We start from the raw sequence: 25202 nt of genomic DNA, 5'->3' as shown, positions 1-25202 counted from the left end.
GGAACTCATTGATCCGAATTTGAATCATTCATAAATCAAGTTTTAATTTAAAAATTTCAGATCTTTTGTTAGACTGCCAGACTACAGAAAGGAATCATTCGGGATACAGAAATTCAAGAGGTTCCAATAAAATAATCATGATTTGTGGGTTTTTGATTGTCGGTAACATCTGCAGACACAGAAGTAAACGTAGACCGAAACAGTTAACTGCAGCGATAACTTAAGCAAGTGTTGATACCGAGAAGATAATAGAGACACTGTTTAGAAAATCTCATAGATTCCAATAGATTCTCATAAATTCCCATAGATATTTTATAAGAATGAATGTTCTATCAGAAGTCATGTAGTTAAGTATAGGACCTTATACATACACTGTAAAAAGAGCGGTGTTAAAAATGGACTCGTCTTAACTCCGCCCGGTGTAAAAATGAAATTACACCGGTGTAGGAGGAGTAATACACCGGTGTTAAAAATATCGGTGTTAAAGCGGGGGAACCGGTGTAAAAGCGGGGTAACAGGTGTAAAAGCGGAGTAATGTCGGTGTAAAAGGGGTGGTCGATTGCGTCCGCTTGGAGTATTAACTTTAAAGATTATAAAACACAAAAAATGTCAGTTCTTTATGAAAATTAATAAAAAATATCATTTATCAACTAGTATAGTGATCGAGTAAGTAAAAATATTCACAAAATTAAATATTTTAACACCGGTACAGAATATTTACACCGGTGGTGGCGTTATTTTCACACCGCTTTCGGGGGTAAATTTAACACCGATAATTTTAACACCTACACCGCTTGGACTTACCCCGGTGATTTTTTACAGTGTACAGCTACACGGAAAGAAAATTATGGGAAGTTTTGCTATGCATTATGGGAATGGTTCCCATAATGGTATGGGAATAGTACCTATACTACTATAGGGATGGTTCCCATATATTATAGGAATAGTTCCTATACCAATATGGGAACCATTCCCATAATAGTATGGGAATGGTTCCCATATTGGTATAGGAACTATTCCTATAATATTATGGGAACCATCCCTATTATATCATAAAACTTTTTTTTTGCACAATAGTGTAGAAATTTCCCAAAATTTGAATTTTCTGGAATGTTTTGTGCTGACAAAAAATTCTTGTTAAAAATTTTAATGTTTTTTTGCCAAATACGGTTTTTTTTTTCAATGTTTGAATTTTTGTTTTTATGTTTAATAATATTTCTGTGCATTGTAGAAGTGATTACCACACTTCTTTAAAATAATTTTTTCATGATAATATGGGAACCATTCCCATAATATTATAGGAATGGTTTCTATAATATTATAGAAAGTATTCCTATCAATTATAGGAACCATTCCTATAATTATAGGAACCATTCCTATAATTATAGGAATCATTCCTATAGTGTTATGGGTATCGTTCCCATAATTATAGGAACTATTCCTATAAGTATGGGAAACATTCCTATAATTATAGGAACTGCTCCCATAATTTATGGTCGTAATTCCTATGATGGTATAGGAAAAAATTTCACAAAATTATGGGAACCGCTGCCATAATTTTCTTTCCGTGTATAAGAATTTATCGGATTTTTTAAGCAGGGCAGAGAAGATTACTAAGCTAACCCTTAAATGCACGGAATAAATAGAATATTAAAAATGAATAAATAACAGTAAAAAGTGGAATCTGTTATCAATAATTAGTACTATTATGTACTTAATGCAAAGTAGTTTACTAATTTTTGTGGATTTCTAAAAACTACTATCAATTATTTCAAAAGTAAGTAAATATTATCACTTTGAGGTATAATACTTGACTTATTAGTGAAAGTTAATTAATTTATGGCATAATCTATTAAAAAGTAATGATTGGTCAAATTAAGAATTGGTATATTAGATACTGATTTTTCCAGCCGAAAATTACAAAGGTTACTAACTTTTAAATTCGATATCACTGATCAATTATTAGCTTAAAATATCATTTATTCATTATTGTGAATCAATTTACAATACACATAAATCGAATGAGTGGTAAATAATAAAAAAAAAAATTAGTATACTAGATACTGATTTTTTGTTAATAAAAATACCGAAAATTTTTAACTCTTATTTTATAAATTCTATCCCATAGACTAATAATTAATATAAAATGTTATTTATTCGTTATTATAAATTAATTTATTATATAGGGGAGGGTGGGGCAGAGCGGCCCCCCTGAAATTTTGATCAAAAAAAAAATTTTTTTTTTTTTTGACTAATTACTATAAATCCGATATGTTTGCGCATTTATACCCCTACGCATGACATTTGGGGCAAAATGGTCAAGCCCAAAATTTTGAAAAAGTGATTTTTTCATATTTTTATCGTCAAATAAAAAAAAAATGATTATAATTCCGAATTTCTAGCCCTACGCATAACACCTGGGGCAAAATGGACCGGCCGAAACTTCCAAAAAAATTATTTTTTCATATTTTTCGGCCGTTTCTCTATGTAAGAGGCAAATTTGGTCACTAAAAATTTATAAAAATAAAATTTTTTTTTTAATTGATAAATTTTTGAAATAAAATAAAATTATAGAATTGATTTTTTTTTTTATTAAATAACAATAAGTAATTAAGGTAATCGAGAGTGAACGATTTTTTACGCTTTAAAAAATTTTTTTCGAGTAATATAAAACCAAAAATAGTTGTCAAGAGAAAGAAATACATTCTTAATGATGAAAACAATTGAAAAAAAAAAAACGAAAAAAAAATTTTTTTTATCACTTTTTGGAGGGGGGCCGCTCTGCCCCACAAAAAAAAAAATTTTTTTTTCAAAATTTTGGCAAAATGTTCATAAATTTGTTCGAAATAGGACAAAACTAAAGTGATCTTATGGTTGAAAGCCACAAAAAATAATAATTGGCATAGGGGGGCCGCTCTGCCCCACTCTCCCCTACTCATTTTAAGTCAAAAATAAACTACAAACTATTAAAATTTTGAGCATCGTTTTTTTCCGTGTGCTTAATTTTTTATTTGTATTTAAAAAAATTTGCAATATGTGATGTCTCAGGGAATGGAGATTACTTTGAAAATAATTTAAAAAATATTTTGTTTCGGTCTGTTTAATTAAGATAAGTCTGTTCTGAATCAAACGCGCATGACATTCAGCCATTTGAATTAACACAATATTCGACTACTGAGTCCTATATATAATAAATAATTTAATATAATTTCGCGATCGATTGTATAGCGAGCAAATGAAGTTTAATGTGATGTCATTTCTTCTTGTGCGTGACTGTGACCTAGAAGCTTTCATCATTACGCTAAACAATATTGATTTGCATAAAAACGTTAATTTTGTTATTTTGCAAGAGAACGAAACAATCAAATATATAAATTTTTCCCCTTACCTTTGAAATATATATTTAATAATGTTAACGACACAAAATTCACAATGATATATTGATTTATTAAATCAAACTCCTTCAAAATTTGATGGTCAAATAATTGTATAAATAAAATGTGTACAATTTAAGTAATTACAATTTATCAAAAGCATTTAAATCCATATACTTAATTGAAAAAAGAGCATTTCTTAGTGAATTACGGATTTTAAGAATGCTTTTACACACATTTTTAGATAATACATCTCTTAATGATGAAAAATTATCACACCAGATTATTTTAATCATTTTGCAATTAATTGATAAATAAATTTTATTACAATAAATTCAATATGACTATAGAATTTAAAAGAGGAATCAGATTTGATTCAATATAATTATCAAGTGATTGTTACATTGCATCGGTTAGTAAATATTTTCGTCAACCAAAATTTAAGTTTATTGTTTATTGTCGTGGGCGCAGCCATCGAGCAATGATGTACTCAATCCCGAATATAACAATCGCAAGAAGCTGGATAAATGCAAAAAATATGTAAACATATTCTAAATCTATCGCATCTACTTTGTCGTAGTCTAAAATTTTTTTCAATCTTTCTTTATTTTTCATTTTTTTAAGTGTATTCCGAATCGGACGGTATGTATGTTTATCAACAAAACCTGATTCAATCACTCTTAATGTTTGCTGATCAACCCGTTTTTTGACGGGCCACTCTTTCCGAGTCCAGTAAGTGTAACTAGTTTTAAATAAAAAGTGTTCTGAAACCCGTAAATTTTTCTTCAGATAAGGCAGTATAGAAATAGTATCATAAATACACGCAACAGTATTATCCTCACTGGCTAGTTCTAGACAGAAGTGTGGAAGTAAATCGCCACCGGGATGTAAATATTTCATATCCTCAACAGTCATCCAGATTTCGGTTTTTATCATATCTTTATGTAATGAGGAGTGGTAATCAGTGCAGCCAGATCGCGGACGAAAAGTTCCCCTTCCCAAGCACCGTTTAAGCTGTGAGTGATGCTAAAATGGTGCGAAAGAAGGGGAACTTTTCGTCCGCGATCTGGCTGCACTGGTGGTAATAGACATGGTATCGCTGATCATGCAAATCTTGAAGTGTTTTCGCTTCAAAAGATAACGGGCGAGTCAGTATTGCAAATAATTGTGCGTCAATAGCTGGACCTAACATAAAAATGAACAACAATGCAGTAAAAAGATTGATTTTCATGAACAGCCGGTCAACAGGTGAATCCATACCCATTCTTAATAGCAATTTGAAGACATCCATAAAAGCCGGGAGAATCTGATACTCATTGCTCAACATAATTACTATTATAAATAGTATGAGAGTGATAACTAGTGCAATAATATCTCCAACATCAAATACACTAGTAACTTGATTAAATAATGACAAAAAACTTCTTTTTTTGTTACTATAGCAAAATTACTTTCGACAACCCCTGATACTAAATCAACATATCTAGTATCAACGAAATCGAAAGATGACAACGTGCCACTGATATCTTGAAAACGATTAGCAAATAAATATGTCTCTGCTCCAACTTCATATTTGTGAATCGGAGTCATGTTTAAGCTAGGAAAAACGTACTTCTGTAGGAAATGGTCTCCTAACGTACTTATCGTTACGTTATAACCGTCTAAAAACTGCGTCTTATCAAAGTTAAGAGCATCACACAACATTTTATCTGGAAAAAGAAAAATACACATTCAATCGTAAGAACAATATTTTATAGTTTAACTCTTCAATATTTACCATTTATGAAAGGTTGTCCGTATAAGGCTATTCTTGGATCCTCAACTTCAATTCCCTCAATTTCGATCCATGGATATGGTGCTCGATGGGTGAATGGATTTAACGTATACAGCATTGTTTGATTGTTCATTCCTTGACATATTACAAATTATGATAAGCATTCAAATTGCCATAGTACGTAAGTAATTACTAACGCATTCTCGCATGATTCCTCAGTGTTACCGATGACGTAAAATATTGATGCAGTATTCCATAATGATGTTTTCCAAATTCTCTTAATAATATTTAACAATTGTTTGTAAGTATCTACCGATAGAACGTATGTCGGATATGCTGGATAGTAAAGTTGGATATCTTTTGCGAGAAAGTTGTCGTCAAGAATAATAATTGGTGCTGTCAAGGTGTTGGATGGATTATGATAAACAGTGTCAATGAGGTTTGGAGTCATTGCAATCGGATTTGACACATTTGAATAACATAACTCGAGTAGTTGACTCTGTTAAAAAAATGAAGAAAAAATAACTAGTTAATAATCATTATTTAAAAATTTTTATCAGTTTAATTTAACGCGTTAAAAAATTTTTACTTCATCTAAAAAATTTTCAATGAAAAAGACTTCAAGACTACGGCAGCTACTCTCTTAAAATGAATCAATGAAAAGTGCTGCAAATCAGTGAATATTCACTGATTTGCAGCACTTTTTACTGATTCATTTTAAGAGAGTAAACAGTACCAGTATTTAAGATCGATTTAATTGCTCTAAACAATGTTACTGTTACCACAATACTAATTCTAACGAAAAATACTAAATGATTTAGTTTCTTGAGAAATCACTGATAGTAAACTACTATATAGAATATTATAATATAAATAATAAACCAGACGTCAATAATTGTAAAAAAATTTTTTACCACATGTGTGTGTATTACTGCTGAAGAGCTCGTTGATTCCGAATGCTTGGAGGAATCATTTTTATCACACGTCACATTAACAAAAATCAAACACATAATAACACTGTAAGTCCACATATTTTTCGTTAAATTAAAAAAAAAGCTATTTGCTACCAAAATTAATTCGACGAAAAATTTAATTTAATCCATTTTAATAAAATAAGAATCAATTTTATTGTTATTAATTCTATAATATTATCAGAATAATTTTTTTCCAAACATTTACACACAAGCGTCTATTTTATTTACCAGATAGTTTATGACTGATAAATTTGAATGCTTTAACTTGTTTATAAATGGAATGAAAATGTGAGTGAATGAGTCAAAAAGTTTAGAGCGATCATAAAGCACACCAGCGCTTTCGCGCTTGAGGTGTGCAAAAGTAGCTGATACAACTTTTCCGAATGCCTTATTCGCTGTTTACAATGTAAGGAAGGGATCGTGTGCGCGAATAGTTATTTAGTTCTACTATTATGTAATGCATAGCATTTTTTATAAATATTTGGATTGGTTATTCCTACAACAGAGTTATATCGATAACCAATCCGCAAACGCCACAAATCATAAATTTGTTACACGATGAGCTTTTGATTTAATACATTTACATTTTTTCTCGTATTGATTCAGCTCGGAAGTGACTATTTCAGTCAACATCAAGGTGAGAATTTCCATGAAAAAAAAATCTATAAAATTCTTTTATTTAATAAAGAAAAAAAAAAGTTAAACATGTTCGCACTATAAATATATATGAGTATACTTACACATAGGGATTCTTACATCAAAAGAAATTCGATGTATAATAAAAATAAAATTTAATAAGCTTGTAATGTATTTTCAAATAAAATTATAAAAAATGCGACCACCGCATTATAAATATAATAAATAATCTGATAAAATTTCATTAAATATAATTTTCCGATCAATTGTATAGCAAACGAATAAAGTTTAATGTGATGTCATTTCTTCTTGTGCGTGACTGTGATCTAGGAGTTTTTATAATTACGCTAAACAATATTGATTTGCATAGAAAAATAAATTCACTTATTTTGCACAACGAGAACGGAACAGTAAAATATATAAATTTTTCTCACTTACCTTTAAAGAAGTATATATATAAATATATAGTAATATTAACGACATAAAATTCAGAATAATATCGATTTATTGAATCACACTTCATAAATATTTGATGTTGAAATAATTGTATAAATAAAATGCGTATAATTTGAGTTATCACAATTGACTTACAGCATATAAATCAATATAATTAAAAAGATAGTATTTCTAAGTCAATTGACAATTTGAAAACGCTTTAAGTACACACATTTTTAGATAATACATCTTTTAATGATTGAAAAATATTACGCCAGATTCTTTTAACCATCTTACAATCAATTGATAAATAAATAAATTTTGCAACAATAAACTCAATGTGTCTATAGAATCTAGAACAGGAATCAGATTTGGTGTGTCTGAATAGTTAAAGAATTTGTTAACTAATCTAAGGATTTTAAAAGTGAAATGTATTCAAGTTTATTTATGTCATTCAATATATTTGTCAACTGATTGTGTTACATTGCGTCAGTTGGTTAATATGATCGTCAAATTAAATGTAAATTTATTGTTTATTGTCGAAGACGCAGCCATCGAGCAATGATGTATTCAATTCCGAATATGATAATCGCAAGAAATTGAATAAATGCAAAAAATATGTAAGCATATTCTAAATCTATTGCGTCTACTTCGGTAATGTCTAAAATTTTTTGTAATCTTTCTTTATCTTTTATTTTTTTAAGTGTATTCCGAATAGGACGATATATATGTTTATCTGTAAAACCTGATTCAATCGCTCTTAATGTTTGCTGATCAACCCGTTTTTTGAGGGGCCAGTCTTTCCGAGTCCAGTAAGTGTAACTAGTTTTAAATAAAAAGTGTTCTGAAACCCGTAAATTATTCTTCAGATAAGGCAGTATAGAAACAGTTTCATAAACACACGCAACAGTATTATCCTCACTGGCTAGTTCTAGACAGGAGTGTGGAAGTATATCGCCACCGGGATGTAAATATTTCATATCCTCAACAGTCGTCCAAATTTCGGTTTCCATCATATCTTTATGTAATGAGGAGTGGTAATGGACGTGATATCGATGATCATGCAAATCTTGAAGTGTTTCCGCGTCAAAAGATGACGGGCGAGTCAGTACCGCAAATAATTGTGCGTCAATAGCTGGCCCGAACATAAAAATGAACAACAACGCAGTAAAAAGATTGATTTTCATGAACAGCCGGTCAACAGGTGAATCCATACCCATTCTTAATAGCAACTTGAAGACATCCATAAAAGCCGGGAGAATCTGATACTCGTTGCTCAACATAATTACTATTATAAATAGTATGAGAATGATAATTATTGCTATAATATCGCCAACATCAAATACACTAGTAACTTGATTAAATAATGATAAGAAACTTCTTTTTTGTGTTACTATAGCATAATTACTTTCGACAACCCCTGATACTAAATCAACATACCCACTATCACTTGTATCGAGAGCATACAACGTTTGACTGATATCTTGAAAACGAGTATTGAAATAAAATGACCCTACGTCACCTCTATCAATGTTAATCGGAGTCATGTTTAACTTCGGAAAAACGTACCTCTGAAGAAATTTGTCACCTAACTCTGATTTAGTTACTTTCACGTTATAACCGTCTAAAAACTGCGTCTTATCGAAGTTAAGAGCATCACACAACATTTTATCTGGAAAAAGAAAAATACACATTCAATCGTAAGAACAATATTTTATAGTTTAACTCTTCAATATTTACCATTTATGAAAGGTTGTCCGTATAAGGCTATTCTTGGATCCTCAACTTCAATTCCCTCAATTTCGATCCATGGATATGGTGCTCGATGGGTGAATGGATTTAACGTATACAGCATTGTTTGATTGTTCATTCCTTGACATATTACACATGATGATAAGCATTCAAATTGCCATAGTACGTAAGTAATTACTAACGCATTCTCGCATGATTCCTCAGTGTTACCGATGACGTAAAATACTGATGCAGTATTCCATAATGATGTTTTCCAAATTCTCTTAATAATATTTAACAATTGTTTGTAAGTATCTACCGATAGAACGTATGTCGGATATGCTGGATAGTAAAGTTGGATATCTTTTGCGAGAAAGTTGTCGTCAAGAATAATAATTGGTGCTGTCAAGGTGTTGGATGGATTATGATAAACAGTGTCAATGAGGTTCGGAGTTATTGCAATCGGATTTGACACATTTGAATAACATAACTCGAGTAGTTGACTCTATTGAAAAATAAAGAAAAAACAACTAGTTAATTATCATATTTTGAAAATTTTTACCAGCGCTAAATCTGACGATTCAAAACATTTTAACTTTGTCGAAAAATTTTCCAATTAAAAAGACTTTGTCAGCCATGTATAGCTAAACCTTATCAGAAGTTGTATCAATATTATCTAAAATCGATCTTATTGATTTAAACATTGTTACAGTTACCGGAATACTAATATTAATGAAAAATAAAAATGACTCAGTTTATCTCGAAATCACTGATAGTAAACTTCAATACAGAAAATTGTTATAAAATTAATAAATTCAACGTCACTAATTATAAAAAATTATTGTTACCATATGTGTGTGTGTGTGACTGGTGGGCTCGTTGGTCCCGAAAGTTTGAGAATATCATATTTATTACACGTGACACCAACAAAAATTAAACTCAAAATAATACTATTAGTCCACATAATTTTTGTCATTTTTAAAAAAAGCGATTCCCGACTAAACTTAATCAAATAATTAATTTATTCTACCATTTTTACTTAGAATATTGATAAATTTCATGATTATTAATTTTATAGTAGTATGAACGATAATAGATTAGCTGGACAATTTTTATGTAAACGTCAGATTAGATGGATAAGTTTATTCGAACTGACTCATCTTAATCCTTGGTATGATAAAAAAAAAACCGTTCATAAAGCACCCTTAGCGCTTTTGCGCTTGAGGTGTGCAAAACATGAGTATGTAAAGCCTTGTTTCCTGACGTCTGATTGGCTAATTTACAGTGTGGAGGTAAGGATTATGCGCGTATCATAATCTAATCCTCCTACTCCACATAATAGACATGACTAATCTATGAAGCTCTTTTCCAATTGTTTGATTGGCTATTTATTGTATAGAAGTATAAAAGACGTCGGGACGCAAGCGCAATATAAACCTCCGGTAATATCATGAATCAAAATTTGGAATGTTGATAAGCCACGAAACATGAAATTTATTGTTTTTGCCGAAAATCGCGTAATGAGCGATTTGACGGTTTTCATTCATTCCTTCAATTTTAAAAGATTTTTTTTTTTAACCGATAATCCTTAATTCTGCGAACAATAACATGAATCATTAAACAAAATTGAAATCATGTTCCCAATTAATTTTTTTACAATCCTAAAGAATTGTGAGTATAAGGAAAAAAAAATTCGAAAAACAGAAAATTTTAAAGAAAACAATTTTTTTTTTACAAACTAATATATTACTTTGCATTTTTAATGGGTAGCCGTTTCCGTTTGCGTGTGAACGTGACCTTAAATATCCATTTATTTCTTCCAGTGATATCGATTTATTAAAAATAAAGGCCTAATCTGCATATTTGCAAAAACTGAAAACAAATTAATTTTTTAACTGTTTTTGTAATCAGAATTTTACTAGTTAAATTTTCAGTATTGCAGACTATCAATTTTATTTGTACTTATCTATCAAATATTGAATTTGATCAATAATTATATTTAATTTCATTAAATTTAATGTTATGATCGATTCTATGACAAGTGAAAGCTTTCAATTCAATGTAATGACATTCCTTCTTGTGCGTGACTGTGACCTCGAAGCTATAGTAATTAGTAACGATATTGATTTATTCAGAAAAAAAATTTCCGTTTGCCATAATGGAACAAAATAATAATTGTAGAGTGATCAATATTTAGTTTTAAAAAATTATGTGCATATATATACGGCCAATTTATATTTCTAATTTTTCAAGTTTTAGGAACTCATTGATCCGAGTTTGAATCATTCATAAATCAAGTTTTAATTTAAAAATTTCAGATCTTTTGTTAGACTGCCAGACTACAGGAAGAAATCATTTGGGAGCTTATATAGAAATTCAAGAGGTTCCAATAAAATAATCATGATTTGTGGGTTTTTGATTGTCGGTAACATCTGCAGACACAGAAGTAAACGTAGACCGAAACAGTTAACTGCAGCGATAACTTAAGCAAGTGTTGATACCGAGAAGATAATAGAGACCCTGTTTAGAAAATTTCATAGATTCCAATAGATTCTCATAAATTCCCATAGATATTTTATAAGAATGAATGAGTTCTAACAGAAGTTATGTAGTTAAGTATAGGACCTTATACATACACTGTAAAAAGAGCGGTGTTAAAAATGGACTCGGCTTAACTCCGCCCGGTGTAAAAATGAAATTACACCGGTGTAGGAGGAGTAATACACTGGTGTTAAAAATATCGGTGTTCAAGCGGGGTAACCGGTGTAAAAGCGGGGTAACAGGTGTAAAAGCGGAGTAATGCCGGTGTAAAAGCGGGGTCAATTGCGTCCGCTTGGAGTATTAACTTTAAAGATTATAAAACACAAAAAAAGTCAGTTCTTTATGAAAATTAATAAAACATATCATTTATCAACCAGTATAGTGATCGAGTAAGTAAAAATATTCGCAAAATAAAATATTTTAACACCGGTACAGAATATTTACACCGGTGGTGGCGTTATTTTCACACCGCTTTCGGGGGTAAATTTAACACCGATAATTTTAACACCTACACCGCTTGGACTTACCCCGGTGATTTTTTACAGTGTACAGCTACACGGAAAGAAAATTATGGGAAGTTTTGCTATGCATTATGGGAATGGTTCCCATAATGGTATGGGAATAGTACCTATACTACTATAGGGATGGTTCCCATATATTATAGGAATAGTTCCTATACCAATATGGGAACCATTCCCATAATAGTATGGGAATGGTTCCCATATTGGTATAGGAACTATTCCTATAATATTATGGGAACCATCCCTATTATATCATAAAACTTTTTTTTTGCACAATAGTGTAGAAATTTCCCAAAATTTGAATTTTCTGGAATGTTTTGTGCTGACAAAAAATTCTTGTTAAAAATTTTAATGTTTTTTTGCCAAATACGATTTTTTTTTTCAATGTTTGAATTTTTGTTTTTATGTTTAATAATATTTCTGTGTATTGTAGAAGTGATTATCACACTTCTTTAAAATAATTTTTTCATGATAATATGGGAACCATTCCCATAAATTATAGGAACCATTCCCATAATATTATAGGAATGGTTTCTATAATAGTATGGGAACTATTCCCATAATATTATGGGAATAGTTCCCATACTATTATAGAAACCATTCCTATAATATTATGGGAATGGTTCCTATAATATTATAGAAAGTATTCCTATAAATTATAGGAACCATTCCTATAATTATAGGAATCATTCCTATAGTGTTATGGGTATCATTCCCATAATTATAGGAACTATTCCTATAATTATGGGAAACATTCCTATAATTGTAGGAATCGCTCCCATAATTTATGGTCGTAATTCCTATGATAGTATAGGAAAAAATTTCACAAAATTATGGGAACCGCTGCCATAATTTTCTTTCCGTGTATACGAATTTATCGGATTTTTTAAGTAGGGCAGAGAAGATTACTAAGCTAACCCTTAAATGCACGGAATAAATAGAATATTAAAAATGAATAAATAACAGTAAAAAGTGGAATCTGTTATCAATAATTAGTACTATTATGTACTTAATGCAAAGTAGTTTACTAATTTTTGTGGATTCCTGAAAACTACTATCAATTATTTCAAAAGTAAGTAAATATTATCACTTTTAGGTATAATACGTGACTTATTAGTGAAAGTTAATTAATTTATGGCATAATCTATTAAAAAGTAATGATTGGTCAAATTAAGAATTGGTATATTAGATACTGATTTTTCCAGCCGAAAATTACAAAGGTTACTAACTTTTAAATTCGATATCACTGATCAATTATTAGCTTAAAATATCATTTATTCATTATTGTAAATTAATTTACAATATACATAAATCGAATGAGTGGTAAATAATAAAATAAAAAATTAGTATACTAGATACTGATTTTTTGTTCATAAAAATACCGAAAATTTTTAACTCTTATTTTATAAATTCTATCCCATTGACTGATAATTAATATAAAATGTTATTTATTCGTTATTATAAATTAATTTATTATATAGGGGAGGGTGGGGCAGAGCGGCCCCCCTGAAATTTTGACCGAAAAAAAAATTTTTTTTTTTTTCGACTAATTACTATGAATCCGATATGTTTGCGCATTTTTACCCCTACGCATGACATTTGGGGCAAAATGGACAAGCCCAAAATATTGAAAAAGTGATTTTTTAAAAAAAATTATTATAATTCCACATTTCTAGCCCTACGCATAACACCTGGGGCAAAATGGACCAGCCGAAAGTTCCAAAAAAATTTTTTTTTCATATTTTTCTGCCGTTTCTCTATGTAAGAGGCAAATTTGGTCACTAAAAATTTATAAAAATAAAATTTTTTTTTTAGTTGACAAATTTTTGAAATAAACTAAAACTATAGAATTGATTTTTTTTTTATTAAATAACAATTATTAATTAAGGTAATCGCGAGTGAACGATTTATTACACTTTAAAACATTTTTTCCGAGTAATATAAAAACAAAAATAGTTTTCAAGAGAAATAAATACATTCTTAATGATAAAAATAATTTAAAAAAAAAAAAAAAACGAAAAAAAAAATTTTTTTATCACTTCTTGGAGGGGGGCCGCTCTGCCCCACAAAAAAAAATTTTTTTTTTCAGAATTTTGGCAAAATGTCCATAAATTTGTTCGAAATAGGACAAAAGTAAAGTGATCTTATGGTTGAAAGCCACAAAAAATAATAATTGGCATAGGGGGGCCGCTCTGCCCCACTCTCCCCTACTCATTTTAAGTCAAAAATAAACTACAAACTATTAAAATTTTGAGCATCATTTTTTTCCGTGTGCTTAATTTTTTATTTGTATTTAAAAAAATTTGCAATATGTGATGTCTCAGGGAATGGAGATAACTTTGAAAATAATTTAAAAAATGTTTTGTTTCGGTCTGTTTAATTAAGATAAGTCTGTTCTCAATCAAACGCGCATGACATTCAGCCATTTGAATTAACACAATATTCGACTACTGAGTCCTATATATAATAAATAATTTAATATAATTTCGCGATCGATTGTATAGCAAGCAAATGAAATTTAATGTGATGTCATTTCTTCTTGTGCGTGACTGTGACCTAGAAGCTTTCATCATTACGCTAAACAATATTGATTGGCATAAAAACAGTAATTCTGTTATTTTGCAAGAGAGCGAAACAATAAAATATATAAATTTTTCTCCCTTACCTTTAAAAAATATATATAATAATGTTAACGACACAAAATTCAGAATTACATATCTATTTATTAAATCAATCTCCCTCAAAATTTGATGTTGAAATGATTGTATAAATTAAATGTGTACAATTTAAGTAATTACAATTTATCAAAAGCATTTAAATCCATATACTTAATTGAAAAAAGAGCATTTCTTAGTGAATTACAGATTTATAGAACGCTTTTACACACATTTTTGGATAATGTATCTCTTAATAATTAAAGATTATTACGCCAGATTATTTTAATCATTTTGCAATCAATTGATAAATAAATTTTATTACAATAAATTCAATATAACTATAGAATCTAAAAGAGGAATCAGATTTGATTCAATATAATTATCGAGTGATTGTTACATTGCATCGGTTAGTAAATATTGTCGTCGACCAAAATTTAAGTTTATTGTTTATTATCGTGGGCGCAACCATCGTGCAATGATGTATTCAATCCCGAATATAACAATTGCAAGAAGCTGGATAAATGCAAAAAATATGTAAGCATATTCTAAATCTATCGCGTCTACTTCGTCATAGTCTAAAATTTTTTTTAATTTTGCTTTAGCTTTCATTTTTTTTAGTGTATTCCGACTACGTCGATTTATAATTTCATCAAAACCTGATTCAATCGCTCTTAATGTTTGCTGGTCAACCCGTTTTTTGAGGGGCCACTCTTTCCGAGTCCAGTGGACGAAACTAGTTTTAAATACAAAATTTTTTGAGATTCGTAAATTTTCCTTTAGATTATGCAGTATATTCAGAGTATTATAAATACACGCAACAGTATTATCCTCACTGGCTAGTTCTAGACAGGAGTATGGAACTCCTACGTCAGTAGGATGTAAATATTGCATATCCTCAACAGTTGTCCAGATTTCGGTTTCTATCATATCTTTATGTAATGAGGAGTCGTAATGGACATGATATCGATGATCATGCAAATCTTGAAGTGTTTTCGCTTCAAAAGATAACGGGTGAGTCAGTACCGCAAATAATTGTGCGTCAATAGCTGGACCGAACATAAAAATAAACAACAATGCAGTAAAAAGATTGATTTTCATGAATAGCCGGTCAACAGGTGAATCCATACCCATTCTTAATAGCAATTTGAAAACATCCATAAAAGCCGGGAGAATCTGATACTCGTTGCTCAACATAATTACTATTATAAATAGTATGAGAATGAGAATTATTGCTATAATATCGCCAACATCGAATACACTAGTAACTTGATTCAATAATGATAAGAAACTTCTTTTTTGTGTTACTATAGCATAATTACTTTCGATAAACCCCGGTACTATATCAACAAACCTATTATCAGTTGAATGGAGAGCAAATAACGTTTCACTGATATCTTGAAAACGATTAGCAAATAAATATGTCTCTGCTCCACCTCCATAATTTATTATCGGAGTCATGTTTAAACTCGGAAAAACGTACCTCTGTAGAAATTCGTCACCTAACCCTGCTTTAGTTACTTTCACGTTATAACCGTCTAAAAACTGCGTCTTATCGAAGTTAAGAATGTCACATAATCTTTTATCTAGAACAAAAAATAATTATATATATTTCATTGTTGAATTGATATTTTTTATTTTAATTCATTTTATTATTTACCATTTATGAAAGGTAGTCCGTAGAGGGCCAATCTTGGATCTGGAACTTTAGCTTTCATATTTTTCGTCCATGGATATGGCGCTCGATGGGTGAATGGATTTAAAGTAAACAATAATGATCTATCGTTCATTTCTTGACATATGACAAATGATGATAAACATTCAAATTGCCATAATGTGTAAGTCATTTGTAACGCATTTTTGCATGATTGATTAGTGTTACCGATGATGTAAAACACTGACGCAGTATTCCATAATGGTGAGTCCCTTATTTTTATAATAAGATTGATCAATTGTTTTCGAGTATCTACCGATAGCACGTAGGTCGGATAAGCTGGATAGTAAAGTTGGATATCTTTTGCGAGAAAGTTGTCGTCAAGAATAATAATTGGTGCTGTCAAGGTGTTGGATGGATTATGAGGTTCGGAGTCATTGCGATCGGATTCGACACATTTGAGTAACATAACTCGAGTAGTTGACTCTGTTGAAAAATAAAGAAAAAACAACTAGTTAATAATCATATTTCGAAAATTTTTACCAGCGCTAAATCTGACGATTCAAAACATTTTAACTCTGTCGAAAAATTTTCCAATTAAAAAGACTTTGTCAGCCATGTATAGCTAAACCTTATCAGAAGTTGTATCAATATTATCTAAAATCGATGTTATTGTTTTAAACATTGTTACAGTTACCGGAATACTAATATTAATGAAAAATAAAAATGACTCAGTTTATCTCGAAATCACTGATAGTAAACTTCAATACAGAAAATTGTTATAAAAATAATAAATTCAACGCCACTAATTATAAAAAATTATATTTACCATATGTGTGTGTATGACTTGTGGGCTCATTGGTCCCGAAAGTTTGAGAATATCATATTTATCACACGTGACACTAACAAAAATTAAACTCAAAATAATACTATTAGTCCACATAATTTTTGTCATTTTTAAAAAAAGCGATTCCCGACCAAACTTAATTAGATAATTATTTTATTCTGCCATTTTTTCTTAGAATATTGATCAATTTTATGATTATTAATTTTATAGTAGTATAAAAATTAGTAGATTAGCTGGACAATTTTTATGTAAACGTTGGATTAGATGGACAAGTTTATTCGAAGTGACTCATCTTAATCCTTGGTATCATAAAAAAAAAACCGTTCATAAAGCACCCTCAGCGCTTTCGCGCTTGAGTATGTAAAGCCTTGTTTCCTGACGTCTGATTGGCTAATTTACAGTGTGGAGGTGAAGATTATGCGCGCAATATAATCTAATCCTCCTACTCCACACAATAGACATGACTAAACTATGAAGCTCCTTTTCCAATTGTTTGATTGGCTATTTATTGTATAGAAGTATAAAAGAAGTCGGGACGCAAGCGCAATGTAAGCTTCTATGGTAATAACATGAATCAAAATTTGGAATAATAATAAGCCCTGAAGCTTGAAATTTATTGTTCTCGCCAAAAATTGCGTAATGAGCGATTTGACGGTTTTCATTTATTTGTTCAATTTCAAAAAGTTTTTTTTTTAGCGATAATCCTTAATTCTTTGATCAACAAAATTTATTATTGAACAAAATTGAAATCATGCTCACAATTTATTTTTATTACAATCATAAAGAATTGTGAGTATACGGAAAATAAATTTCAAAAAACAGAAAATTTTGAAGAAAACAATTTTTTTTTACAAAGTAATATATTAGTTTGCATTTTAAATGGATAGCTGTTTCCACTTGCGTGTGAACGTGACCTTAAACTTCCATTTATTTATTCCAGTGATAACGATTTATTAAAAATAAAGGCCTAATCTGCATATTAACATCAACTAAAAATAAATAAATTTTTTAATTGTTTTTGTAATCAGAAGTTTACTAGTCGAATTTTCAATGTTGCAGACTATCAATTTTATTTGTACCTATCTATCAAATATTGAATTTGATCAATAATTATATTTAATTTCATCGAATTTAATGTTATGATCGATTCTATGACAAGTGAAAGCTTTCAATTCAATGTAATGACATTCCTTCTTGTGCGTGACTGTGACCTCGAAGCTATAGTAATTAGCAACGATATTGATTTATTCAGAAAAAAAATTTACGTTTGCAATAATGGAACAAAATAGTAATTGTAGAGTGATCAATACTTAGATTTAAAGAATTATGTGCATATATATGCGGCCAATTTATATTTCTAATTTTTTAAGTTTTAGGAACTCATTGATTCGAATTTGAATCATTCATAAATCAGGTTTTAATTTAAAAATTTCAGATCTTTTGTTAGACTGCCAGACTACAGGAAGAAATCATTCGGGATACAAAAATTCAAGAGGTTCCAATAAAATAATCATGATTAGTGGGCTTTTGATTGTCGGTAATATCTGCAGACACAGAAGTAAACGTAGACCGAAACAGTTGACTGCAGCGATGACTTAAGCGACTGTTGGTACCAAGAAGAGAGTAGAGACCCTGTTTAGAAAATCTCATAGAATCCAATATATTCTCATAAATTCCCATGGAGATTTTTTAAGAATGAATGAGTTCTATCAGAAGTCATATAGTTAAGTATAGGACCTTATACATACAGCTATAAAATTTTATCGGATTTTTTAAGCAAGGCAGAGAAGATTACAAAGCTAACCCTGAAATGCTCGATTTTTTATTTATATTTAAAAAAATATGCAATATGTGATGTCTCAGGGGATGGGGATTACTGGGATAATAATTAAAAAAATGTTTGAGTTTGAGAAGTTTCAGTCCGTTTAATTAAGATAAGTCTGTTCTCGATCGAATGCGCATGACATTCACCATTTGAATTAAGATAATATTCGACTACTGAGTCCTACACAATAAAAAATATTGTGTTAAAATCAACATGATCTGTATGTTAGAAACGGTCCACACAATATTTGTGTTATTTTTCAACACAGGCTGTTTGTGTTGAATTTAAACTGAAAATTTGTGTTAAAATTTCAACACACAATTCGAGTAATATGAGCAGTAACTTCAACACTTTTTAAATGTTAATGGCAACATAAAAAAATGTTAATTTTTACATTTTATTTTTGTACCATGAATTATTTTTAGATTATCAAAAGTGTCAACAATTATTATTTAACATTGAACTATTTTGTGATAGTAAACATGATCCTAAAGTTAGCAGACAGTTAACAATTTTTCAATTTTTTTATCAACAAATCAATTACGAAATAAAAATAAAAATATGCGCATGTAGAAAAGTAAAAAGCTACAGATGCAATTTTTTAAATATTTTTTTTTTTTTAAACTATACGAATCATGAACTTTGTCAACTTTATTTTTTTATGTCTAATCGAAAATAGATAAAATCAATGTCACAAAAATAATAACTAACCAAGCAAAACTGATGCTTAATGGCGCTTCCCGCGTAAAGAGAAGAAAGACATTTTTTTAACATAATTCAACTGTCGCTTCAACACTTTTGTTGGGTTGAGTTTAAAGTAACACTTAATAAATGTTGATAATATTGATTTTTGTACTAGGTAACACTTTTAAAGTGTTGAATAGTAGATCGATTAAAACTTTTAAAGTAACACAGAGAATTGTGTTGATTTGACATAAAATAATCAACACAAAAAATTTGACACGGACTATTTTTAACACAGATACACAATATTTTTTACTGTGTAGATATAATAAATAATTTAATATAATTTCCCGATCGATTGTATAGCAAGCAAATAAAGTTTAATGTAATGTCATTTCTTCTTGTACGTGACTGTGACCTAGAAGCATTCATCATTACGCTAAACAATATTGATTTGCATAAAAACATTAATTCTGTTATTTTGCAAGAGAACGAAACAATAAAATATATAAATTTTTCTCCCTTACCTTTAAAAAATATATATAATAATGTTAACGACACAAAATTCAGAATAATTTATCGATTTATTAAATCAAACTCCTTCAAAATTTGATGGTCAAATAATTGTATAAATAAAATGTGTACAATTTAAGTAATTACAATTTATGAAAAGCATTTAAATCCATATACTTAATTTAAAAAAGAGCATTTCTTAGTGAATTACAGATTTATAGAACGCTTTTACATACATTTTTGGATAATGTATCTCTTAATAATTAAAAATTATCACGCCAGATTATTTTAATCATTTTGCAATTAATTGATAAATAAATTTCGTTACAATAAATTCGATATGACTATAGAATCTAAAAGAGTAACCAGATTGGATTCAATATAATTATCAAGTGATTGTTATATTGCATCGGTTAGTAAATATTGTCGTCAACCAAAATTTAAGTTTATTGTTTATTGTCGTGGGCGCAGCCATCGAGCAATGATGTACTCAATCCCGAATATAACAATCGCAAGAAGCTGAATAAATGCAAAAAATATGTAAACATATTCTAAATCTATCGCGTCTACTTTATTGTAGTCTACAATTTTTTTCAATCTCTCCTTGGCTTTCATTTTTTTTAGTGTATTCCGACTACGTCGATTGCTAATTTTATCAAAACCCGATTCCATTGCTCTTAACGTTTGCTGATCAACCCGTTTTTTGAGGGGCCAGTGTTTCCGAGCCCAGTAACTGAAACTAGTTTTGAATACGAAGTTTTCTGAAGCCCGTAAATTTTTCTTCAGATAAGGCAGTATAGAAATAGTTTCATAAATACACGCAACAGTATTATCCTCACTGGCTAGTTCGAGACAGGAGAGTGGACGTACTTCGACATGGGGATGTAAATATTTCATATCCTCAACAGTCGTCCAAATTTCGGTTTCCATCATATCTTTATGTAATGAGGAGTGGTAATGGACGTGATATCGATGATCATGCAAATCTTGAAGTGTTTCCGCGTCAAAAGACGAGGGGCGAGTCAGTATCGCAGATAATTGTGCGTCAATAGCTGGACCGAACATAAAAATGAACAACAACGCAGTAAAAAGATTGATTTTCATGAACAGCCGGTCAACAGGTGAATCCATACCCATTCTTAATAGCAATTTGAAAACATCCATAAAAGCCGGGATGATCTGATACTCATTGCTCAACATAATTACTATTATAAATAGTAAAAGAATGATAATTATTGCGATAATATCGTCAACATCAAATACACTAGTAACATGATTAAATAATGATAAGAAACTTCTTTTTTGTGTTACTACAGCATAATTACTTTCAACAACCCCTGATACTAAATCAACATACCTACTATCAACTGAATCGAAAGATGTCAACGTGTTACTGAAATCTTGAAAACGATTAGCAAATAAATGTGTCATTAGATCACCTCCATAACTCATAATCGGAGTCATGTTTAAACTCGGAAAAACCAACTTCTGTAGAAATTCGTTACGTGACCCGGCATGAGTTACTTTTACGTTGTAACCGTCTAAAAACTGCGTCTTATCGAAGTTAAGAGCATCACACAACATTTTATCTGGATCAAAAAAAAATACACATTCAATCGTTAGAACAATATTTTTTATTTCAACTAATTAATATTTACCATTTATGAAAGGTACTCCGTATAAAGCCATTCTTGGATCCGGAACTTCAACTTCCTCAACTTTGATCCATGGATACGGTGCTCGATGGGTGAATGGATTTATAGTAGACAGCATTGTTTGATTGTTTATTCCTTGACATATAACAAATGTTGATAAACAATCGAAAAGCCATAGTACGTAAGGCATTAGAAACGCATTTTCGCATGATTGGTAAGTGTTACCGATGACGTAAAACACTGATGCTGTATTCCATAATGGTGATTCCCTTATTTTATTAATAATATTTAGCAATTCTCTGTAAGTATCTACCGATATCACGTATGTCGGATATGCTGGATAGTAAAGTTGGATATCTTTTGCGAGAAAGTTGTCGTCAAGAATAATAATTGGTGCTGTCAAGGTGTTGGATGGATTAAGATAAACAGTGTCAATGAGGTTCGGAGTCATTGCGATCGGATTTGACACATTTGAATAACATAACTCGAGTAGTTGACCCTGTTGAAAAATAAAGAAAAAAACAACTAGTTAATAATCATATTTTTAAAATTTTTACCAGCGCTAAATTTGACGATTTAAAACATTTTAACTTTATCGAAAAATTTTCAATGAAAAAGACTTTGTTAGCCATATATAGCTAAACCTTATCAGAAGTTGCATCAGTATTTAAAATCGATAGTATTGCCCTAAACATTGATACAGTTACCACGATGCTAATCTTAAAGAAAAAAAGATATTGACTTAATTCATTGAAAATTCACCGATAGTAAACTTCAATATAGAAAATCATAATAAAAATAATAAATGCCACGTCATTACTTATATAAAATTGTTTTTACCATATGCGTGTATGTGAGTGGTGGGCTCGTTGGTTCCAAAAGCTTGGAATTATCATTCTTATCACACGTCACACTAACAAAAATTAAACTCCAAATAATACTATAAGTCCACATAATTTTGGTCATTTTTAAAAAAAGTTATTCGCTATCAAAGCTAATTAAAAAAAAATTTAATCCAACATATTCTATTAAAATATGAATTAATGTTATTGATTCTATAATATTATCAGAATAAATTTTTTTCCGAACATTCTGGAAAAAACGTCAATTTTATTTACCAGATAGTTTATGACTGATACATTTGAATGCTTTTACTTCTTTATAAAGGGAATGAAAAGTGGCTGATACAACTTTTCGAATATCTGATTGGCTGTTTACAATCTAAGGAAGGGATCATGTGCGCGAATAGTTATTTAGTTCTACTATTATATAATATATAGCAACTTTTATGAATATTTTGATTGGTTATTCCTACCATAGAGTTATATCAATAACCAACCCGCAAACGCCACAAATCATAAATTTCATCCTTTGTTACACGATGAGCTTTTGATTCAATACACTGACATTTCTTCTTTCATTGATTCAGCTCGGAAGTGACTACCTCAGTCAATGTCGAGGTGAAAATTTCCAGGAAAAAAAATCCATAATATGCCTTTATTTAAAAAAAAAAAAAAAGTCAAATATGTTCGCACTATAAATCTATTCAAGAATACTTACACATATGACTTATAATATTAAAATGAAATTCTTTGTATAATGAATATAAAATTTTATGATTGACTAATCAATATTTTTAAAAAATCATGTGCATATATATGCGGCCAATTTATATTCCTAGTTTTACGTTGTAGGAATTCATTGATCCGAAATTGAATCATTCATAAATCAAGTTTTAATTTCCAAATTTCAGATCATTTGTTAGACTGCCAGACTGCAGGAAGAAATCAGTCGGGAGCTTATATATAAATTCAAGAGGTTCCAATAAAATAATCATGATTAGTGGGTTTTTGATTGTCGGCGACATCTGCAGGCGCAGAAGTAAACGTAGATCGAAACAGTTGACTGCAATCAATGTTGAACGCCCATAAGAAGAGTGATTCAAAAGTATTCAAAGTATTTAAAAGCATTAAAAAGTATTTAAAATTTTTTTTCTAATCGTTTTAAATCGATTCTTTTAATAAGGGAACAGCGATGACTTAAGCAAGTGTTGGTACCGAGAAGAGAGTAGAGAGAGACAAGATTACAACGCTAACCCTGAAATGCATGATTTTTTATTTATATTTAAAAAAATACGCAATATGTGATGTCTCGGGGTATGGGGATTATTGGAAAAATAATTTAAAAAATGTTTGAGAAGTTTCAGTCTGTTTAATTAAGATAAGTTTGTTCTCGATCAAAAGCGCATGACAATCAGCCATTCGAATATTATGTAAACTGCATCCTACAATATGAATTTGGCTGCTAACTGCTACAGCTGTGCCGCCCAAAAAGTTCATGTAATTACGTTGAGCGTTAATACACGGAAAGAAAATTATGGCAGCGGTTCCCATAATTTTGTGAAATTTTTTCCTATACCATCATAGGAATTACGACCATAAATTATTGGAGCGGTTCCTATAATTATAGGAATGTTTCCCATAATTATAGGAATAGTTCCTATAATTATGGGAATGATATCCATAACACTATAGGAATGTTTCCTATAATTATAGGAATGGTTCCCATATTATCATGAAAAAATTATTTTAAAGAAGTGTGGTAATCACTTCTACAATACACAGAAATATTATTAAACATAAAAACAATAATTCAAACATTGAAAAAAAAATCGTATTTGGCAAAAAAACATTAAAATTTTTAACAAGAATTTTTTGTCAGCACAAAACATTCAAGAAAATTCAAATTTTGGGAAATTTCTACACTATTGTGCAAAAAAAAAAATTTTATGATATTATAGGGATGGTTCCCATAACATTATGGGAATAGTTCCCATAATATTATAGGAATAGTTCCTATACCAATATAGGAACCATTCCCATAATAGTATGGGAATAGTTCCCATAATAGTATGGGAATAGTTCCCATACCATTATGGGAATGGTTCCTATAATATATGGGAACCATCCCTATAGTAGTATAGGTACTATTCCCATACCATTATGGGAACCATTCCCATAATGCATAGCAAAACTTCCCATAATTTTCTTTTCGTGTAGTTGTATTTTTTCATAACAGGTTGTTCGATCTTTAATGAATAATTTATATTATGATAGTTGTTAGCATTGGTGTATTAGGAAGAGTGTTACCCACCCTACTCCTAATACATAACAGCTACAGATTTTAAACTCTGTTTTGTACTCAATTTTAAAATTTGGAAGAATAGACTCTGCTATGGACTCATAGATCATACCACCGTTTCCTGTTTTCTTTAAAAACTTGTCCATCATTTTCTGTTAATGGTAAGAGTCTACTGTACCTAGATATCCAAGTTTGCTCAGCAAAAGTTTCCATCAATTTGACGACAAATTACTCTCAAGTTCA

General features: G+C 30.0%; 4 protein-coding genes across 5 annotated transcripts; all 4 read right to left on the bottom strand.

The window, feature by feature from the left end:
- Nucleotides 1–4461: 4461 nt before the first annotated feature.
- Nucleotides 4462–6198, bottom strand: LOC130673411 (uncharacterized). The gene is made up of 3 exons (XM_057478402.1): nucleotides 6063–6198; nucleotides 5152–5647; nucleotides 4462–5083 (listed from the first exon to the last, which is right to left on the bottom strand). Exons 2-3 carry the CDS (start codon nucleotides 5279–5281, stop codon nucleotides 4734–4736), a joined length of 480 nt encoding a protein of 159 aa, XP_057334385.1. The 5' UTR covers nucleotides 5282–5647; nucleotides 6063–6198; the 3' UTR covers nucleotides 4462–4733.
- Nucleotides 6199–7471: 1273 nt separating this feature from the next.
- LOC130673089 (uncharacterized) lies at nucleotides 7472–10328 on the bottom strand. The gene is made up of 3 exons (XM_057477999.1): nucleotides 9773–10328; nucleotides 8934–9429; nucleotides 7472–8865 (listed from the first exon to the last, which is right to left on the bottom strand). The coding sequence occupies exons 1-3, from the start codon at nucleotides 9773–9775 to the stop codon at nucleotides 7727–7729; spliced, it is 1638 nt and encodes a 545-aa protein (XP_057333982.1). The 5' UTR covers nucleotides 9776–10328; the 3' UTR covers nucleotides 7472–7726.
- A 4538-nt stretch (nucleotides 10329–14866) lies between these two features.
- On the bottom strand, nucleotides 14867–17428 carry LOC130673209 (uncharacterized). The gene is made up of 3 exons (XM_057478162.1): nucleotides 17124–17428; nucleotides 16301–16780; nucleotides 14867–16226 (listed from the first exon to the last, which is right to left on the bottom strand). The coding sequence occupies exons 2-3, from the start codon at nucleotides 16761–16763 to the stop codon at nucleotides 15094–15096; spliced, it is 1596 nt and encodes a 531-aa protein (XP_057334145.1). The 5' UTR covers nucleotides 16764–16780; nucleotides 17124–17428; the 3' UTR covers nucleotides 14867–15093.
- A 2941-nt stretch (nucleotides 17429–20369) lies between these two features.
- LOC130673123 (uncharacterized) lies at nucleotides 20370–22926 on the bottom strand. Of its 2 annotated transcripts, XM_057478057.1 has the most exons (4): nucleotides 22659–22926; nucleotides 21822–22317; nucleotides 21521–21752; nucleotides 20370–21368 (listed from the first exon to the last, which is right to left on the bottom strand). In XM_057478057.1, exons 1-4 carry the CDS (start codon nucleotides 22782–22784, stop codon nucleotides 21350–21352), a joined length of 873 nt encoding a protein of 290 aa, XP_057334040.1. In that variant the 5' UTR covers nucleotides 22785–22926; the 3' UTR covers nucleotides 20370–21349. The 2 variants fall into 2 exon arrangements, with proteins under 2 accessions (XP_057334040.1, XP_057334039.1); XM_057478056.1 differs by having other exon boundaries at nucleotides 20370–21752.
- Nucleotides 22927–25202: the final 2276 nt, after the last annotated feature.

This window comes from Microplitis mediator, chromosome 8 (assembly GCF_029852145.1).
Source record: "Microplitis mediator isolate UGA2020A chromosome 8, iyMicMedi2.1, whole genome shotgun sequence".
In the NCBI taxonomy this organism is placed as follows: Eukaryota; Metazoa; Arthropoda; class Insecta; order Hymenoptera; family Braconidae; genus Microplitis; species Microplitis mediator.
This window is presented reverse-complemented; position numbering and strand designations above follow the sequence as displayed.

What these genes read in the sequence shown, in the direction of transcription:
- LOC130673089 (XM_057477999.1), bottom strand. An exon ending in CGGACAACCTTTCATAAATG is followed by an intron (nt 8,866 to 8,933) that starts GTAAATATTGAA and finishes TTCTTTTTCCAG; the next exon opens with ATAAAATGTTGTGTGATGCT.
- LOC130673123 (XM_057478056.1), bottom strand. Translation starts at nt 22,784, where the DNA reads ATGACCAAAATTATGTGGACTTATAGTATTATTTGGAGTTTAATTTTT. An exon ending in CACTCACATACACGCATATG is followed by an intron (nt 22,318 to 22,658) that starts GTAAAAACAATT and finishes ATTTTTCAACAG; the next exon opens with GGTCAACTACTCGAGTTATG. An exon ending in CGGAGTACCTTTCATAAATG is followed by an intron (nt 21,753 to 21,821) that starts GTAAATATTAAT and finishes TTTTTGATCCAG; the next exon opens with ATAAAATGTTGTGTGATGCT.
- LOC130673209 (XM_057478162.1), bottom strand. Translation starts at nt 16,763, where the DNA reads ATGTTACTCAAATGTGTCGAATCCGATCGCAATGACTCCGAACCTCAT. An exon ending in CGGACTACCTTTCATAAATG is followed by an intron (nt 16,227 to 16,300) that starts GTAAATAATAAA and finishes TTTTTGTTCTAG; the next exon opens with ATAAAAGATTATGTGACATT.
- LOC130673411 (XM_057478402.1), bottom strand. Translation starts at nt 5,281, where the DNA reads ATGAACAATCAAACAATGCTGTATACGTTAAATCCATTCACCCATCGA. An exon ending in CGGACAACCTTTCATAAATG is followed by an intron (nt 5,084 to 5,151) that starts GTAAATATTGAA and finishes TTCTTTTTCCAG; the next exon opens with ATAAAATGTTGTGTGATGCT.